General features: G+C 38.5%; 1 protein-coding gene and 1 pseudogene across 4 annotated transcripts in view; both read right to left on the reverse strand.

Annotated features, from left to right (window-relative positions):
• BTBD8 (BTB domain containing 8) overlaps positions 1–21,416 on the reverse strand; it is a 97,459-nt gene that overhangs the window by 35,030 nt on the left and 41,013 nt on the right. For 2 of the 4 annotated variants that reach the window (XM_005542746.4, XM_015432814.3), the window contains exons 5-9: positions 13,941–14,030; positions 11,132–11,212; positions 9,349–9,445; positions 2,994–3,082; positions 2,475–2,577 (exon numbers count right to left, since the gene is read on the reverse strand). In XM_005542746.4, coding sequence (XP_005542803.3) covers positions 2,475–2,577; positions 2,994–3,082; positions 9,349–9,445; positions 11,132–11,212; positions 13,941–14,030 — 460 coding nt within the window. The remainder of the gene's footprint in view (positions 1–2,474; positions 2,578–2,993; positions 3,083–9,348; positions 9,446–11,131; positions 11,213–13,940; positions 14,031–21,416) is intronic. The other 2 variants (XM_074001689.1, XM_074001684.1) reach the window with 1 other exon arrangement.
• Positions 17,211–18,554, reverse strand: LOC102126598 (cAMP-dependent protein kinase type I-alpha regulatory subunit pseudogene; annotated as a pseudogene).

Consider the following 21,416-nt stretch of genomic DNA (forward strand, 5'->3'; position numbering starts at 1 on the left):
CTTTTTGTGACCAGAAATATGCCATAGGAACTTAACTCTTGTTCATATCCATTAGTCTATATACAGTAAAATTAGTTTTGCTATACATTGTTTTGCTTAAAGTTAAATTAGATTCCAAGATTCTAAGATTCCAAGGACCCATCAATGACATCAAGTGCAGACTTATTGAATAAAGAAATTTGTTACAGGGAGTTGACCTTACAAAATTGTAGGAGCCGCTTAAACAGCCTTTGTATCTGATGGTGTAGTTTGAATTCCACAGGGCAGGCAGTTGAGAATAGGAAAGATGTAATGTTGGGGAGAGTGAGAACAAACTGACACCCAAGAGCATCAGCTGGTTGACAAGGATGGACTCACATCAGTCTTACTGCCTCCAACCTGGATGCAATGGGTATCCTGCAGGAGATGCTGGTGCCTTTCATTATGGAGCTAGACATATACTGGCACGGGGTAAGAGAAGCTGAAGGAGGATATAGGGCAAGGAAGAACAGTTACAGACCTGACTGCAGTGAGCCAGTAAATAACTTTCCTAGCGTAAATGAACACTGCAGTAGTGTTCCAACCTTCCTAGTATAAAAGCCAAAAACAGCTGCTGTTTCACTCTCATCCTCCAAATTTCACACAAAATTGTCTCTTTTGGCCACTCTAACTAGAAACATACAAGAAGGAAATTCTGTGAAGTGTAGTTGACCCTAGTGAAACTAACATATTACACAGTCAACATCTTGTCAACCTGGCATCTCTTAAAACCATACACATCTCTTAAAACCATACTTAGTTCTCAAATGGAGAAAATAACAGTCATGCTTCCACCTAACATGATACAACTATCCCTCCACAGAACAAACATCCTAACCCCTTCCTTCTAAAAGACAGGATATGAGTTCCTTTTTTTTGTTTTCAGGGGATGTTCATTCTCCTTCAATCTGATTCACAGTTTTCTTTGATATTTTGTAACTTAAATATGTAGATACAAAGTTAACTATTATTAACATGTCTTATATTAGATGATGCGGAATGAGACAGTAGGAGAAACAAAAATATTTGATTAATATATAGACAAACATGTATTAAGAAGGAATATGAACGTTTGTATCAGTACTGCAGTGTTCACTTCTGTAATTCCTCACATAGCTGTAGCTGTTATTTTTACATATCTTTTTCTACTAACCACTCCATATTCCCTTTGCCCTCAGCAAGTACTTCACTATTCATAGTTTCTTATCTGGAAGGGTGGCCCAAACTTTATTCTCAAAAAATCGGGGCCATCATCAGCACTGCCTAACTTGGGTTCTTATAGCTTTCTATTGATTTTACTCATAGAACCTATGAGTACTGCATTCCAGACGTACTCTACATTACCCACACTGTGTAGTAGCAACTCAATTTCCTCTTGATAGGCTCAATCTATCAATAATTCCCCTTCTTTGCCTGTGGGTTTACAGTGGCCATAGGAGGGCAGTCTCAACTTCCAGTTCAACAGAATCATTACTTGTGTCCCCACATGGAAGCATTCTTCTTTTGGGGATTAAGACTTATAAATCAGCAGAGCCTAAAGTTGGGAGGATAGGAAGCAAAAATTTTGCTACTGAATCACTAGGAGTAATTGTGTGTGGTGCCACACCTATTTCCAAACTGTGGTTTTTAGGCCCGTGAATCCTCGCTAGAGGAGAAATAGCAGCATAAATCAAAATCTGATTTAGAGCATGTATTGCATCCTGGAGGATACTGCCCCAGCCCCACAGGGCATTGCCACCTAGCTGGCACTGTAACTGAGTTTTCAAAGGCCTTTCCTACCTACTATCAACCCAGCTGCTTCAGGATGACTGGGATCTTTCTAAGACCAGTGAATTCCACGAGCAAGGCCCAACCAATTTCCATACTTCATTAGCTGGTAAGTGAGTTCCTTATTCAGAAGTGATGCTGTGTGGAATATCATGGTAATGGATAAGGCATTCTGTAAGTTCATGGATAGTGGTTTCAGCAGAAACATTATGAGCAAGGGAGGCAAATCGCTATCCAGAGCAATGTTTTTTCCAGTGAGAACAAAGCACTGCCTTTTACAGGATGGAACTGATCCAATGTAATCAACCTGCCACCAGGTAGATGGCTGATTCCCTTGAAGAATGGTACCACTGAGAGTTTCACTGTTGTACCCAGATCCACCTGGGTGAGTGGGTCGATATTACTGAACCAATGCATAAGCCTTTCTCTGTGGCACCATATCTGCTTTGTTCATGAATCAATATACACATCCTGGTGGTTCTGCTTCTCAGTTTGAACCCTGACAGATGAGCTGGGTATGGAGAGTGGTTTCAAAGGAACTGAATCTTAGGATTAGGTTATCTGAATTGGTTCACGCTTCTTGCTTTTATAATATTTTACATTTATATTTCAATCACTGAAAGTACTATACAAAACTGAATAAACTTTTTAATGGCACACACACAAAAGAGTATTCAGGTTATACTTACTAAGGACTGAATCAACATATTAAGACAACTTTTCTGAATCTCAGGAGGTATATTTGCAAAGCTTCTCTCAGACCAAAACCTTGCAAAATGCTTTACAATCCACCTGTTAAAATCAAAGAATACCAAGTTAAAGAAATTAAAATGTTTTTCATTATAATAGTCAATATTTTGGTTTCAATTACATAACTGTACATATATATATGACCTGATTAATACTATTGATTTTATGAACTCTAAAATGGACTTTATATTCTCTTTCCTATAAACAAGTATTTTAAACCCATGTGCAGAGATTTTAACATAATTAACCGTGGCTCAGCTAAGATAAAATGATCCTAAGTATCTTCAGTAATATCTACATTATTACTCTATTTAGTGGTGAAACTAGTACAGCACTAAGCTACTTACTTACATTGTGTCCAAGAAAACAGGCCAACTCTAAAGTTCCCCATAAAATTAGAAGAATAGAAAAACAAAATCCCTAAATTAATAGTATTAGCACTACTTAACATAACTTACTTCATGCAGTCAGCAAAAAGACTTTCCACTCCAACTGAATGAGCAATAATCAGGCATTCTAGTACAGATGTCAATGTTCTGGGAACAGGCTAAAATTGATGGAAAACACAACATTTATTCTTTTTCAATTTACAGAGGCTAAAAATATTTGGTTCATAAAGATAATCCAATTTATATACCTAAACTGCAGAACACATACAACTCAAAATCTGATAAATTCAAAATTTATTTTCTATATTTAACCCTTTATCTGAAATTAACTTCTGCTGGTACTGAGGCTACAAATAAGCTCTAGTCAGAGTCTATTTTTTTCCTTAAAAACACCTTTCTATACAAAAACTTAAACATGAATGTTTATAGCAGCTTTCTTCATAACTGCCCAAACTTGGAAGTAACCATGTTGTCCTTTACTAGATGAATGGATAAATAAACTGTAGTACATTTGTGCAATGAAATATTCAGCTCTAAAAAGAAATGCTCTATCAAGCCATGAAAAGACATGGGGGAATCTTAAATGCATATTACTAAGTGGAAGAAGCCAATCTGAAAATACTATATGATTGCAACTATATTACACCCTGGAAAAAACAAAACTACAGAGACAGTAAAAAGGTCAGTGGTTGCTGGGGGTTAATGGGGAGGGAAGGATGAGCACTCAGAGCATAGAGGATTTCCGGGCACTGAAAACACTCCTTATGATACTATAATGGTAGATACATGCCATTATACACGTGTATAAACCCATAAAATGTACAACACCAATAGCGAACTCTATTGCAAACCATGAATTTTGGACAATAATGTGTAATTGTATGCTCATCAGTTGTAACAAATGTACCGATCCAGTGGGCGATGTTGACAATGGGGGAAGCTATGCATGTGTAGAAGGAAGTGGGTATGTAGGATATCTGTGTACCTTCCTCTCAATTTTGCTGTGAACCTAAAAATGCTCTAAGTTTTTTTTGTTAAAAAGTCTGTAATTCCTTTAAAACTAAGTGTCACTAACAACTTTCAATTTTATGGCATATCATTTGAACTCTTTTGGCTGCCAGAATGCACACAATTTTTATTCTAATTTATTTTAGGTTAAATATCTTTTTTAAAGCAAAAGTGGTATAATAATTTCTAGCACATCACATTGCAATACAACAACATGGTCTAATCTGCTTCCTAACATATAAATACAAATTAAAGTAATTGTGCAATGAGAGGCCCTATATTGATCTCAGATAAAAAGAATTTAGTTAGATCATAATTACATATATATATACATATATATATATATACATATTTTTTTTTTTTTTTTTTGAGACTGAGTCTGGCTCTGTCGCCCAGGCTGGAGTGCAGTGGCCGGATCTCAGCTCACTGCAAGCTCCGCCTCCCGGGTTTACGCCATTCTCCTGCCTCAGCCTCCGGAGTAGCTGGGACCACAGGCGCCCGCCACCTCACCCGGCTAGTTTTTTGTATTTTTTAGTAGAGACGGGGTTTCACCGTGTTAGCCAGGATGGTCTCGATCTCCTGACCTTGTGATCCGCCTGTCTCAGCCTCCCAAAGTGCTGGGATTACAGGCTTGAGCCACCGCGCCCGGCTTATATACATATTTTTTTGAGACAGAGTCTCACTCTGTCGCCCAGGCTGGAGTGCGGTGGCGTGATCTCGGCTCACTGCAACCTCCCTCAGGTTCAAGAGATTCTCCTGCCTCAGTCTCCTGAGTACCTGGGATTACAGGCATGTGCCACTACACCTGGCTAATTTTGTATTTTTAGTAGAGACGGGTTTCTTCATGTTGATCAGGCTGGTCTCGACCTCCCGATCTCAGGTGATCCACCCATTTCAGCCTCCCAAAGTGCTGGGATTACAGGTGGGAGCCACCGCGCCTGGCCACATAATGTATTTTTTAAAAGTGCATATACAGAAATAATAAATGAGAACAAATAAAAGGTAGATACAAGTAGGGAAAACAACTCACTTCTCCTGTTGTTACATATCTTTGCTGTGTATTGCCCATGCAATGTATTTTCATGTTTTGGACGTTTCTAAGCACATTTATTTCTCAATTAGGTTGAAGAGTTTAATTTCTTTTTATACACTTAATAAAGAACATCAAACAGCTAATTTGTATATCTAGTCTCTAAATGTGTACTTCTGAAGATCTGCTCTCTGAGAGAAGAGCAAAATCTTCTTTGGAAATGTCTCCAGCATAGTCCTTCTGGTAAGGTCAGTGATTTCCAATTCTTTATTTATGAATTACTATTAATTTGATTTTCTAACACCCCTCTGCTAAAAGTGTTATATTAGTATTAAAAAAATTGAACGTAGGCCAGGTGCAGTGGCTCATACCTGTAATCCCAACACTATGGAATATTGAGGCAAAGTGGATTACATGAGGTCAGGAGTTCGAGGCCAGCCTGGCCAACATGACAAAACCCCAAATCTACCAAAACTACAAAAATTAGCCAGGTGTGGTGGTGCATGCCTGTAATCCCAGCTACTTAGGAGGCTGAGCAGGAAAATCACTTGAACCTGGGAGGCAGGTGGAGGTTGCAGTGAGCTGAGATCCCACCACTTGACTCCAGCCTGGGTGACTGAATGAGTGAGACTCATCTCAAAAAAAAACAATAAAAAAAAGAAATTGAATGCAAATCTTTCGCTTTGCATATTAACAATTTAAACAATTAAGATCCTTTTGAGATAACTGGAGATACTTTAAGTTATATAAAATATCTGTGTGTGTGTGTGTGTGTGTGTATATTTTGTTTTTGTTTTTGTTTTGAGATAGGGTTTGGCTCTGTCACCCAGGCTGGAATGCAGTGGTGTGACCATGGCTCACTGCAGCCTCGAACTCCTGGGCTCAAGTGATCCTCCCACCTCAGCCTCCTGAGTAGCTGGGACCACAGGCACATCCTACCATGCCTGGCTAATTTTTAAAAAAAATTTTGTAGAGACAGGATCTCCTTCTGTTGCCCATGCTAGTCATAAACTCTTGGGCTCAAGCAATCCTCCTACCTTGGCCTCCCAAAGTGCTGGGATTATAGACATGAGCCTCCACACCTGGCCTAAAGTATATTTTTAATTGGTGACCAAAAAAAAAAAGTAAAGCCTACCAAAATCCTATAAATGAAGTAAAAAATGTTTAATTGTGTAAAAGACAGGATTGTGAAGCTAATGAAATTATTGAAGCTAGCTTGCTAGGAGTTCCGGGACCAGTTGTCCATCACATTATACCCATATTTGTATTACTGTGTAACATTATTTTAAGTTTATGATATTTAAGTCACAGCCAAAAATATGCATAACTAAGAACTAAGGCTGGGCACAGTGGCTCACTCCTGTAATCTCAGCACTTTGGGAGGCCAAGGCGGGTGCATCACCTGAGGTCAGGAGTTCAAGACCCACATGGTGAAACCCCGTCTCTACTAAAAATACAAAAATTAGCCAGGCGTAGTGGCATGCATCTGTAGTCCCAGCTACTGGGGAGGCTGAGGCAGGAGAATCGCTTGAACCTGGGAGGCGGAGGTTACAGTGAGCTGAGATCGCACCACTGTACTCCAGCCTGGGTGACAGAGTGAGACTCCATCACAAAGAAAAAAAAAAGACTAAAAGTTCAAAATTATATCTATTCAAAAGCATATTTATAAAAATATACATTAAGAAATATAAAGCAAAAATTTTAAAGATTATGTCAACAAAACCAGAAATTGTTCTCTCAAATATCTGTTACCACAGCAAAATAGACAACATTAAAGTACGTGGCTGGGCGCGGTGGCTCACACCTGTAATCCCACCACTTTGGGAGGCCGAGGCAGGTGGATCACCTGAGGTCAGGAGTTCAAGACCAGCCTGACCAACATGATGAAACCCCGTCTCTACTAAAAATACAAAAAATTAGCTGGGCGGGGTGGCACGCGCCTGTAATCCCAGCTACTTGGGAGGCTGAGGCAAGAGAATCGCTTGAACCTGGGAGGAGGAGGTTGCAGTGAGCCGATATCATGTCATTGCACTCCAGCCTAAGCAACAAGAGCAAAACTATGTCTCAATAAATAAATAAATAAACAAATAAATAAATAAAAGCAAAAAAAGTTTTCAACAAAACAGCATACTGATAATTTAAAATAAACTTCATTTTCTGTTTTATTAATAATATAAACAAATATGTCTTTTGTGTTTTTAAAATAAAGTGAATTATTGAAAGTAAAATACAAGAAGCTGCATATAACCCAATACACTCATCCACATATTAAAAAATAAAAATAGAGGCAATGATCCAAAGACTACTCATAAAAGATTATTTTTACAACTTTTAAAGCTCTTAAATAAGCTTTAACTGGCTTACTGAAGAATCTCAGCTCAAAAATACTAACATGAGACTTCTTATTTTCCCAACTAACGCTTTCAACCATGCTATGTCAAATCTCCCCTTTTTCCCATCCCTTAATGAAACTATAGGCAGATTCCAATACTTTCTGGATACTATTGTTATTGAAATGCAGCACAGTACTATTTTAACATCTATCTCTTCATCGTATCTGATATAAATATTTCCCTCCCCATTGCTGACTAGATTTATGGTTGAAATGTGAAATAGGGAGTAGTGCATGGTCTGATCTCCTGCTCCTCCATTTTCTGGGTCAAATTCGTACAGAAGACTATAGATGGCTCTGGTCACCTTACGTAATTAAGCAGAGACCAAGATGGTAGTAGGGAGATATCCTTGGCTTTGTTCTAATTCAGATACTGGAGGCCTTTATTGATATAATGGCTCTTTTAGTGGCAGATCAAGCTTCAACCTGGGCTCTCTGTGGATAAGAACTCTTTAAGTGGCTCATGATGCACAATACCTCCCCAAGCGGGACACGGTGTCATCTAGCCCTGTTATCAGTCTTCTCTAACTTTCATGAAACCATTAAGGTCCTCCTCCTTCCCTGTGGACCATGTGTAACTGGGGTGCAGAGTGGAATCCTCATACTTTTTCTCTGTATGACAGTAACTGAAGTTCCTTACACCAAGGCTAGTTTTGGTTTCTCCAGCAAGTCTTCTCTCTTTAGAAATCTCCTCACTCAACTACATTCTCATTGGCTTCTCAGACATATTCCAAGCTCTCCTAAGAAATTTATTACCACTTTCTCTTTGTCTTTGATAGAAGCTCCAGGGTGGGATGGTTTTACAGATATAGTTAATGTTCATCTAGGGGATGAGAAGACAACAACTCCTTATTGCAGATATTCTCTAGCTTTAATCTTTGTGATTTACTTGGATCCCCCTAACTTTCACTTGACTGGAAATATGAGGGGGACATATGAAGAAGGAAGAATCTTTCACCAGAATTCCTCACTTTCTACAAAGCTGAGGACACCACCAGCTGCCCTCCTTCTTCCAAGGCCCTTACTTACAGAGGCTGAAGTGAATGGTTCGTTAAAGAAAGCTGAGGGGTTAACTATTTCTCAGTAAACCTTGTGGGGTTGGTAGTAGTGGTGGTACTAGACCCAGTTGTTCATGGCTTTTGTTTAGCACATGGGCTGCTTCCGCACCTACAACTTGTAGGGAGGCAGAAAAAGACCTACCCGAAACAAAAATCTAAATTTAAACATTATTAAAACCACCTAATTAGAATTCACACAATGTATATTATTGCTTCAAACACCAGCAAAAGAGAAATATGATGTAAAAAGTTAGATTTGTTTTAGTTGATTATAAAATACTTGTTCTTTGTAGAAAATTTTAAAAACATAGACAAGCATAAACAAGAAAATAAAAATAACCTAAAATCGCAGAATGTATTAAAACAATGGATAATCTAAGAATAATGTATGAATGGCTTCGAAATGCATAGTATGAGCTCTTTCTTTAGACATTTAACTTACCTTTGCAGTAACTAAAATTAAAATTAGTTAGTACCCATAGGTCACCTGAAGAGACTGGCATAAAAGAACTACATTCCACCCCAAGTCCCTGCTATAAAGAGAAGTGGTAGAAGGAAGGAGTATACTTTCAGGAGTAAGAACAAATAAAGCACTGTGTAGCCCTTTGATAAATGGGAAAGTAACCTAGTAACCTTAGTTCTTAACTTCCTTTCTCCTAGTTCCGAACTCTGGGCACCTTTGAATTATACAGGATACTCCTACCTCCTCTCAATACCTGCCCTCCCATCAATTTTGTTTTACTTAAAATTATTTGAATTAGTTTCTGATTTTTGCAAGCATACCATATGTATTATTTCTCAACTGGAGTTCTCATTAGTTAAATTTACTTAATATTTAAAATATTTAAAGCACTATTACTATCAGAGTTAAAAATCTGGTAGGTAATAATGGATGACAACGCACTGGATAAAAGATTTCTGAGGCTCAATAATTACCTTCTGAAAGAAATTACAGTAATCTCTTCTTAAAATATAGATTGCTACTTCTTTTAATCCTTCTAGTCCATACATATCAGCCATATTGAGTATCTGACTAAAATAAAAATAGATGCACTGTTAATTCTCCAATTTAAAACTCAAGGCACAATACATACTAATTTATTGATAATATATAGTCTGTTTAGAAAAAAATAATCTGAAATATTTTGATTCTAATTTTCTGCCTTACATAATATATACCCTTTATGGATTATAAACACAGCATAGGCCAAACGTTGAAAGCACTGACACGTGATTTGATTAGTAAAGAACAAGAAATAAATTTGGAGATGTCTCAAATTCCCTTCATATACTAAGTGATATACAGAACAAAATCCAAGAAACTGCTATAAAGGCTGTAAAAGTTACAAAACTCTCTGTATCAAATTTGTATAATAAAAGTTTCTTGGCAGGCGGAGGGGCAATTCACTAATGTCTTATCCTATTGAAAATGTCTACAAATAACCCTAAGATTGGAGACAGCATCCAGTGACCAGAGTTTCTTTTGCTTCTTTCATTTGGCAAGTATTTCTGAACACCTACACATACTTTAGGTACTTAAGAAGCCTACAAGCTTTGAAAGAATGACAAAATTTTGTATAGGTTGTCAGGGGATAAAAACTTAGTAGTAAATCCTGGGACTCACAGTATGTTCTCCTGAAAAACATATTTATTCAGTTTAAAATTAAAGGAACCAAATAATTTTTAAAATTAAAAAGTAGCTTTCATTTGTCTGATGTGAGAATACCAAGAAAATGGAAGACATCCAGAAAATTAAAAGAGCAAGGTGAACTTTCACTCCCAAGTAGGATTTCAGAGGCTTAGATGGTATTTCACTATAGCGCATTTAAAAATCACAGTTGTTGGTCTTTAGGATGCCCTATATTCTTTTTTTTTTTTTTCCAAGAACGGGGTCTCGCTATAGTCCCAGGCAGGTCTTGATCTCCTGGGCTCAGGCTATCCTCCCGCCTCTGCCTCCCTAAGTGCTGGGATTACAGGTGTGAGCCACTGCGCCTGGCAAATGCCATATATATATATATATATATATATATTTTTTTTTTTTTTTTTTTTTTTTTGAGATGGAGTCTCGTTCTGGCACCAGACTGGAATGCAGTGGTGCAATCTTTGCTCACGGCAACCTCCACCTCCCGGGTTCAAGTGATTCTCCTGCCTCAACCTCCCAAGTAGCTGGGACTACAGGTGCATACCACCATGCCCAGCTAATTTTTTTTTTTTTTTGTATTTTTAGTAGAGACAAGGTTTCACCATGTTAGCCAGGATGGTCTCGATCTCTTGACCTCAAGATCCGCCCGTCTCAACCTCCCAAAGTGCTGGGATTACAGGTGAGAGCCACTGTGCCCGGCCCCTATATTCTTAAGTGTGTTTTTTCCTTTCTTTTGCTGTTTAGAAAAGATATACTAAAATTCAAAAAGTAGTAAAATAATTTTCAAAGTTTGATAAAAGTTTAATCAATTTATTGATCTATAAACCATAATTTATAGCTTCTTCTAAATTTAAGTCTAATAAAGACTGTTTTCAATCTTATTACTGTGAGTTGATAAGTCACCTTTTCTTCTAAATAAGGTGACCTGCTTATTTTTAGATGTTCTCAAGACATACTGAAGATATAGTAAAATAGATTATAAAAAGCAGTTTCTACTTCATTAACACTTTGCAACACAGCTCAACAAAGTAGAACCTAACTCTTTTATATTTTAAATTATTAAAAAGGAATACATACCCAACATTAGTTTTGTCTGGAATGTCCAGAGTTCCTCCATATATAAAATGCATCATAACATTCAGTTCTACATGGCTTATACTGAAAAATAAAAGAAAACTCAAATCCAGAAATAATTAAGGTTTAATCAATATCAATGATTCAATTTTCCCATAAACTTCCAGCCAAGATAATGTTCTAATCTTCCTTTTACCTGAAGAATACACTCTTCAAATAACATCCATGCAGGTATACCATTAATTTAAACAGAACGACAACAATAGATTTTTATATAAGTTATACAGTGTTATTAGTATGTTAGCAAATCATTATTTATTGAGCATCTTCTACCTTGAACTATATAAAACAGATAAAAGTTGAAGGGGCATCCCTTACCAAATGGCCTTCCCCTAAGATCCCAATCCTATGCCATGTGTTTCTCCTAACATGCCTACTAGGAACATTAGGGTTCTGTGGGACAAAGATTTACACAGTGGAGAAGAAGAGCAGTCTGAGCTAGCTCAAGAACACATACCAATGGGAAAACTTTTAAATTTCTTCACTGACTGTGGTGGAATGAACTCTGAATTATGAATTGACAAATGTGATTTAAGCTGGGTGCAGTGGCTCACACTTATAATCCCAGTACTTTGGGAGGCCAAGGTGGGAGGATCACTTGAGATCAAGAGTTTGAGACCGGCCTGGGCAACACGATGAGACCTCATCTCTACTAAAAATTATAAAAACTAGCAAGGTGTAGGAGTACACATCTATAATCCCAGCTACTTAGGAGGCTGAGGCAGGAGGATCACTTGAGGCCCTATATTGATCTCAGATAAAAAGAATTTAATTTGATCATCATTACATAACGTGTTTTTTTTTGTTTTGTGTTTTTTTTTTGAGACGGAGTCTCACTCTGTCACCCAGGCTGGAGTGCAGTGGCACGATCTCGGCTCACTGCAACCTCTGCCTCCCCAGTTCAAGAGATTCTCCTGCCTCAGCCTCCTGAGTAGCTGGGATTACAGGCATGTGCCATCATGCCCAGCTAGTTTTTGTATTTTCACTAGAGACGTGGTTTCAACCATGTTGGTCAGGCTCATCTTGAACTCCCGGCCTCATGATCCCCCCACCCTGGCCTCCCGAAGTGCTGGGATTACAGGTGGGAGCCACCGCGCCTGGCCTACATAATGTATTTTTTAAAAGCGCATATACAGAAATAATAAATGAAAACAAATAAAAGGTAGATACAAGTAGTGAAAACAACTCACTTCTCCTGTTGTTACACATCTTTGCTATGTATTGCCCATGCCATGTATTTTCATGTTTTGGACGTTTCTAAGCACATTTATTTCTCAGTTAGGTTGAAGAGTTTAATTTCTCTTTATACACTTAATAAAGACCATCAAACAGCCAAATTGTATATCTAGTATCTAAATGTGTATTTCTGAAGATCTCTTCTCTCAGAGAAGAGCAAAACCTTCTTTGGAAAGGTCTCCAGCATAGTCCTTCTGGTAAGGTCAGTGATTTCCAAGTCTTTATTTATGAACTGCTATTAATTTGATTTTCTAATACCCCTTTCCTAAAAGTGTTATATTAGTATTTAAAAACTTGAATGTAGGCCAGGTGCAGTGGCCCATGCCTGTAATTCCAACACTTTGGGATGCCAAGGCAAGGTGAATTACTTGAGGTCAGGAGTTCAAGGCCAGCCTGGCCAACATGGCAAAACCCCATTTCTGCTAAAACTACAAAAATTAGCCAGGCGTGGTAGTGCATGCCTGTAATCCCAGCTACTCAGGAGGCTGAGGCAGGAAAATCACTTGAACCTGGGATACCAATGGAGGTTGCAGTTAGCTGAGATCTCGCCACTTGACTTCAGCCTGGGTGACCGAATGAGACTCCATCTCAAAAAACAAACAAAAAAGAAATTGAATGGAAATATTTGCTTTGCATATTAATAGTTTAAACAATTAAGATCCCTTTGAGATAACTGGAGATACTTTAAGTTATATAAAATATATACGTGTATGTATATATGTGTGTGTATATATGTGTGTATGTGTACATATATATATTTTGTTTGTTTGTTTGTTTTTTTGAGACAGAGTTTGGCTCTGTTACCCAGGCTGGAATGCAGTGGTGTGACCATGGCTCACTGCAGCCTCGAACGCCTGAGCCACGACTGTGTCACAGCACTCTAGCCTGGGCGACATAGCTAGATCCCACCTCAAAAAAATAAAAAGAAAAAAAAAAATTTAGAAAACTACCTGTTATGAACTGAAATGTCTGTGTTCCCTCCAAATTCATATGGTAAAGCCCTAACCCCCAGTGTGGTCATATTTAGAGAAGGGGCCTCTAAGAAAGTAATTAAGATTAAATGAGGTCACATGGGTCCTTGATCTGATAGGATTTGTTTCCTCATAAGAAGTACCATAAGACTCTCTCTCCAAGTGCATGCACCAAGGAAGGGCCACATGAGTGTACAGCAAGAAGGCGGCAGAGTGCAACCCAGAGGCAGAGCCCTCATCAGACACCAAAACTGCTGGCACGTTTATCATGAACTTTCAGTTTCCAGAACCTTGAGAAAATAAATACCTGTTGTTTAAATCACCCAGTTTGGATATTCTGTCATAGAAGCATAAGCAGATTAACACAATACCTCTATTAATAAATGCTCTCTATTACTTCCTGTTTCAGAAAATGTACGTTGTTGAATTCTACCTGAGAAATATTTCACTGAACATCCAGGGAAATCAGATTCATAAAAAGTGCTTTGTATGAAATACAATTTGCAATCATTTGCAGTCAAATGGCCCTGTAAAAATATGCTTACCCTTGAAGAGTAACGTACTCTTGGGAGCTTTCAGCCCAACAGCCACTCAGCATTGCAGCAAAATAACTAGATCTGGCACTCAAAATGGCCCTAAAGGGAAGAGGGGGGAGAAACACAGATAAACATTTACATATTACTCAAAATGTAATTTTTTATGAAAATTTTCATCTTTATGTATTAAAACACAATAATCTATTTGTTTTGTTTGTATTCACGGGCAGGATTACTACATAATAAAACTTATAAGTTTATATTTATACCTAAGGGTTTTGTTTTTTGTTTTAAGAGACAGGTCTTCCTCTGTCACCCTGGCTGGAGTGCAGTGGCGTGATCATAGCTTACTACCACCCTGAACTCCTAGGCTCAAGTATGATCCTCCTACCTCAGCCTCCCAAGAAGCTAACACTATAGGCATACAGTATCACACTCAACTTGATTTTTAAATTTTTGGTAGAGACAGGGTCTCACTATGTTGTCCAGGCTGGTCTCAAACTCTAGAACTCGAGCAATCCCCCTATTCCTGAAGTGCTGGGATTTATAACTAAGCATTTTGATTGTTTAAAACATTAATTCCAATGCCCTTGCTATCTTTTTTTTCTTTGAAGGCTCTTTAATTTTTTAAGCTTATAAAAACATAATTTTTATATTTAATTAGTTAAATATAAAAAGGTAGCTAAAGACAAAGTACTGATCAGCAAACCTCATTTAATATGGATTATTTTGGAAATTTAAAAATTTTTAACGAGGTGGCCTCCTATCTCATACTAAAGTATAAATCAAATCTCTTTCCCAGATTTATATTTCATACTTAGAAACAATCTGAAACTTTTTCAAATCAATGAAAACAACAACAACAACAACAAAAAACCTACCATGACCAATTTAAATGACCTGGGAAAGGGTAGGAGAGGTGATCAATAATCAGAGCCAGTTGCACACAGATGGAAAAATGCTTGTTGTCACTCCCAAATATATCCCTACATTACATTATATGTAAATCACAATGGAAATAAGTGCCTACATTACAGAACTATGAAATTCTATTTAGAAAATAATAGGCCAGGCACAGTGGCTCACGCCTGTAATCCCAGCACTTTGGGAGGCTGAGGTGGGTGGATCACCCAAGGTCGGGAGTTCGAGACCAGCCTGGCCAAAATGATGGGAAACCCCATCTCTACTTAAAAAAAATAATAATAATAATGGCCAGGCGCAGTGGCTCACGCCTGTAATCCCAGCACTTTGGGAGGCCGAGGCAGGCAGATCACGAGGTCAGGAGATCGAGACCATCCCGGTTAACATGGTGAAACCCCGTCTCTACAAAAAATACAAAAAATTAGCCAGGCATGGTGGCGGGTGCCTGTAGTCCCAGTTACTCGGGAGACTGAGGCAGGAGAATGGCGTGAACCTGGGAGGCGGAGCTTGCAGTGAGCCAAGATCGCACCACTGCACTCCAGCCTGGGCGACAGAGCCAGACTGCGTCTCAAAAAAACAAACAACAACAACAAAAAATTAGCCAGGTGTGGTGGCGCGTGCCTGTAATCCTAGCTACTCGGGAGGCCGAGGTAGGAGAATTGCTTGAACCCAGGGGGTGGAGGTTGCAGTGAGCCGAGATCACGCCACTGCACTCCAGCCTGGGCAACAAAAGCAAAACTCTGTCTCAAAAAATAATAATAAAAACAAAAAATAAAAATAAACTGTTGGGTATCATTGGAATAATGTAACTCGTAAGGCTAGAAAATACTGAAATACAGTTCAGATTCATAACATAAGTTCACTTTTTAAAAAGTCTGCTAGAGAAATAAATGCTAGATAGGAAAGTAGGACTTGTAGCAGAATGGCCTTTTATACCAATTTGAAAAACACAAACATACCATACCCTACCCCCATCCCACCAGAAATTCTAGTTGAAATAAAAAGGAAGGAACAAATGCTAAAGTAAAAAGCTTCAGTCGGGCACGGTGGCTCACACCTGTAATCCCAACACTTTGGGAGGCCATGGCAGGTGGATCACTTGAAGTCAGCAGTTCATGATTAGCCTGGCCAACATGGTAAAAGCCCATCTCTATTAAAAATACAAAAATTAGCTGGGCGTGGTGGCTGTGCCTGTAGCCTCAGCTACTCGGGAGAATCACTTGAACCTGGGAGGCCGAGGTTGCAGTGAGCAGAGATCACGCCACTGCACTCCAGCCTGGGTGACAGAGCAAGACTCTGTCTCAAAAAAAAAAAAAAAGAAAGAAAGAAAAAAAATTCCAAAATCTCATATCCCACTGAATTTAGTGGGGAAAAATTCCAGACACTGAACTTTGTCAGCTTGATACCTCTCCCTTTAGCAATATCACCTCCATTTCTGTTATGACTTTTGTTCCAACTGAATCTAGTTGCAGCAAATTCAATCTCCTGGAAACAGCTTGATAAGCATAGGAGATTATACTAGAGTCAACTGAAGGATGTACATTAACCAAAAGCTCTAAATTAACAACCAGGAGTGTAGATCTCAAATTCTGATCCTCAATTCAGCATCTGATCAATACTTGGCACTAGCTGGATGAAGGTCTAATCAGAATTTGTGAGCAGAGGCAGACGTAGTTAAATCATAACCCAATATTTGCAGTCTATGATTTGGTTCCAAACTTAAAAGACAGGTATAGATAGATACATCTAAAAATATTTCAGAATTGGAGGGAAAACATTAATAACAAGATATAAACAAAACCAGGCAAATTAGCTTGCAAACAAAAATTCTGGTTAAAAAAAGAAACTAAACTGATCATACCCACTGATAATTTAAGAGTGGAAAAATGGGCATTTTTCCACCCTTAAACTAGTTTAATTACAGGCAGATGTATTTCTACTATATTAAGATTTTTCTGTATCCATTTTTCCTAATCCTTAAAGTTTAATGATAAATCATTTATTCTATAAAGAAATATAGCATATATGTCCACAGTCTAAATATGCTTAAAACTGGAAAGTTATGTCAGTTAAAAAAAAAAAAATCTTACACTGTTCCATCATTACTCTATGGTAATTCAACTGATGCTGCAATCTGCCCTCACCCAAAAGCATGGCACTCACTGCTCAGAGGTTGAATACTAACATTGCCCAAAGTGAAGCAGTAACAGCAAAGACTCCACAAAACTCTATTTAATTGTGTACGAGCATTTAATTACTACTCCAAATTAAAAACGGTACAGTAAGAGCAACTTGTAATATACAAACAGACAAGAAGCTGTGATGCTAGTGTCCATCTGGCACTGTAAATAGCGAAAATAAAGTGGTCTGCATGAGTGAAGTATGATTGGGGAGAGGAAAAAAGGGAGGCCCAGGAGGCAGATTTCAGACAGTGACACAAAACTGTTGTACTACTAGATGTTTCGTTTGAGGAGGTCTGAGCATGAGCCAAGAGCACATTCAAATCTAGGCTGGTCCAGCTTAATGTACTTCAAGGGGCCATGTACAACCACTGTGGCAGCAGGAGGATGATTCATCAGTAATGCAAGTTCACCAAAATAATCAGAAGGCTCCGATCTTCCCACTTCAACAAACTCTTCATTTTCTGACCAACATTGCAGCATAGCAGCTGGCCCCTCTAGAATAATAAGGAACTCACCTCTCATCCCCTGGTTCTCCCTGCACCACAATCTTCTGCCAGTCTTCAAACTTGACTGGTTCCCATGTATCGGCTACCATAAGATGCTCCCTCTTATCCAGAGACTCTAAAATAGACACTTTACTAAAGAATTCCTCATACATCTTCCACTTTCTCAGTGTGCTTCCCATACAGATTCTTCCATAGCTGTCTCGGTTGATACGCTACCATTTCACATTTGCCTTTGCTTTGACAGTGGCTACTCTAGGTGTTCCATAAATCAAAACAAATTCTCCAAAGCTCCCTCCTTCCTCAATACTGGTTGCTCATTCATCATTGACACAGACATCCCTCTCTCCTTGATCAATCACACAGAAGTTATCCCCTTCATCACCTTGCAGAATCACTGTCTCTCCAGTGATAAAGGAGACTGGAAACATGGCATCAAAAATATCACTTCTCTCATTATCATCAAGATGTGAAATCAGCACATTCTTTTCAATGGCTTTAGCTAAAGACATTGCCTTATAATGGCTTTTGGTATAATCTTATAATCTTTCGGTATAATCTTTCTAACATATAATGTGGCATCTTCCTCCATGAAGAATTCAGTGCTGACGGTACCTTGTCACCTCTGATCTTTAACCACTGGGTTGGATGGATGAGGAGAGATTTCATTCTCCTTAATTCTGTACAAGTGCCTGCTTCCTGCATATTGTGAATTTGTTTTGTCTCCTCCTTCTCCAACCTCTCAAAGTGTTCCTTGAGGAATGCCACTGGTCCCCAGGGTTGAGCAGTGCACAACTGCATAATAGAATCTTTGAGCAGTACCTGAATGTTGTGCTTCTGGAGGCAGAGCTCACATTCTCAAAGGCTATGCTCCTCCTCTCTGGCAGCAGTGTCACCAGACGCCATGGTTCTCTGTCCCTCTCTGGGTGTCTCAGGTCCCCTCTATTCTTTCTTCTCCTTTTCACTCCCTCTCCACGTGGCTTTCAATGAGCTTCCCTCTTCTCTCCTCTGCTCCTCTGTCCACCCTACTCTCCCTCCAACCTCCCTCAATGCCTCTCAAAGTTTCTTTAATTAACAACAATGGAAACTATGTCCATGACTAAGAGGAATAAATCATTTACAAATAGAGAAACAAAGACCAAAGATGTTACTTTAAATTTTAAGGAAATATCAATAAGAGATTATAATTACTGTTTGTCAATTAAACATTTTTAAAATAAAAAATAGATTCTACAATATCTTAGGAAAGAAAGAAAATAAAAATAAAAAATAGGGACAACTCTAAATTTAAAATATTTTTAAATTATAAAACAAAGAGCTTACAATCCTAAAGGTCCTGAGTTCTAGTTCAAAACTCACCATAATTATGTTTAAGAAAGGATATATCTTAGTTTTGAAAAAATGACAAGATACTTTCTTTTGAATTACCATTCTATCTTCTCAAATAAAATGCTAATGAATTCGTTCTTTAAAAAGAAATTTAAAAAAATAGAGAGAGAGACAGAGTCTTACTATGTTGCTTTAGTTGGTCTCAAACACCTGGGCTCCAGTGACCCTCCTGTCCCGGGCTCCAGTGACCCTCCTGTCCCAGCCTCTCAGAGTGCTGAGATTACAGGTGTTAAATCACTGCACTCACCCTCATTCTTTCTTTTTCTTTTACTAGAGACAGGGTCTCTCGCTCTTTCACCCAGGCTGGAGTGCAGTAGCACAATCATAGCCACTGCAGCCTCAAACTCTTGGCTAGCCTCATCTTTAATCCAAAAGATATTCTACTCTGTGCTCCACACTATTCTAAGTGCTGGGAGTACAGCATTAAATGAGATACAGAAAACGATATTATATGCCAGTGAAAGGTGGAGGACAGGAAGAGAAAGACACTTCTGGAATGGCTTCCCAGGTTATCTCAGATCAACCCTCCTGCTGAAAGCAGCTTAGGAAAGATGGACAAAATATATATATTTAAGAAAAGAAGCAAAAAAAGGAAAGCATGCTTTGAAGGCATCAGAATACTGCCACAGTGATTAGAAAAGTTACACAAGTTTTGAGAGAGAAGACAAAAGAAGCGACCCAAGTATTTGAGGTAACTTTTTCCACTGAGGCAATTGCCAAATCTGAAAGCAAAAGCAACAGCTGGAAGGCTGATAAGCTGAGTATAGCTTCTGGCAATCTTCACACAAATTGGAACTTGGGGCCCATCAAAGAGGAGAGGTTTTAGTAGATAACCCAGGATTTCAGTTGGATCCCGAAGGGCCACATTCTAAACAGAAGAGTGAACAGGAAATAGACAAGCCCGTATTAGCCTTGAAAGCCAGTTTTGAATTATCTCGGTCCCTGACTGAAACAAAGTGATCAGCATCTAGTCTGCGAGCCAGACAAAAGCAAAAGGAAATCCTGTCTGCATTAAAATATCACCTTGAGTGTCAAATTATTTCTACAAATTTTCAACAGAATGTTTAGTAGTCACCCAAAGATGATTTAGTGTAATAATGAATAACTAGAACATAAAAGAAAAAATTTCCATTTACACTAGTATCAAAAAGGTCAAATACATAGCAACAAATGTAACAAAAACGTGTTAAGATCTCTACACTAAAAACCATAAAACACTGCTGTGATAAATTTTAAAAGACCTAATGGAGAGTTAAAATACGCTCATGGGTCTGAAACTTGAAACTGTTAATATGTCCATTCTTCCTAAATTAGTTTCTAGATTTAACACAATCCCAATCAAGCATTTTTAGTAGCAATAGATAAGCTGATTCTAAAATGTATATGAAAATGCAAAGGACCCCTAATTGCCAAAGCAAACATCAACAGAAGAATAAATGTGGAAGACATGATTTCAGGCAACATGCTGTCACTTACTATAAAGTAGCAATAATCAAAATAACATGGTATTGACGTAAGGGTGGACATATAAATCACTGGAACAGAATTGAGAGTCCAAAAATAGATCCACATATATATGGCCAATTGCTTTTCATGAAGGTATTAAGATAATTCAATGGGGGAAAAGACAGTCTTATCATCAAAAGGTACTGGAACAACTGGATGTTTGTAGAAAAAAAATTAAACTTGACACTTGCCTCACACCATATACAAAAACTTAAATCTAGAATACATAGAGAACTATAATAACACAACCCAACTAAAATATGGGCAAGAACAACAAAAAATATCAGGTAAAAATCACTTGCTAGAAATAGTTTTACTTCAAAGCTAAAGTTTATGGCTAGTTATAAAAAATGACATCCCTGGCCGGGTGTGGTGGCTCACGCTTGTAATCCCAATATTTTGGGAGGCCAAGGCAGGTAGATCACTCGAGGTCGGGAGTTCAAGACCAGCCTGGCCAACATGGCAAAACCCAGTGTCTACTACAAATACAAAAATTAGCTGGACATGGTGGCACACGCCTGTAAACCCAGCTACTCAGGAGGCTGAGGCACAAGAATCTCTTGAACCTGAGGGGCACAGGTTTGTAGTGAGCCGAGATAGTGCCACTGCACTCCAGCCTGGGCTACAGAGTGAGACTCTGTCTAAAAAGAAAAAAAAAAGAAAAAAAAAAAGGCCAGGCATGGTGGCTCATGCCTGTAATCCCAGCACTTTGGGAGGCCAAGGCAGGAAGATCATGAGGTCAAGAGATCAAGACCATCATGGCCAACATGGTGAAATCCCATCTCTACTAAAAATACAAAAATTAGCTGGGCATGGTGGCACAAGCCTGTAGTCCCAGCTACTCAGGAGGGTGAGGCAGGAGAATTGATTGAACCTGGGAGGCGGAGGCTGCAGTGAGCCAAGATTGCATCACTGCACTCCAGCCTGGCAACAGAGCAAGACTCCGTCTCAAAATAAATAAATAAATAAAAATAAATAATAAT

The sequence above is a fragment of the Macaca fascicularis genome, chromosome 1 (genome assembly GCF_037993035.2).
Source record: "Macaca fascicularis isolate 582-1 chromosome 1, T2T-MFA8v1.1".
NCBI lineage: Eukaryota > Metazoa > Chordata > Mammalia > Primates > Cercopithecidae > Macaca > Macaca fascicularis.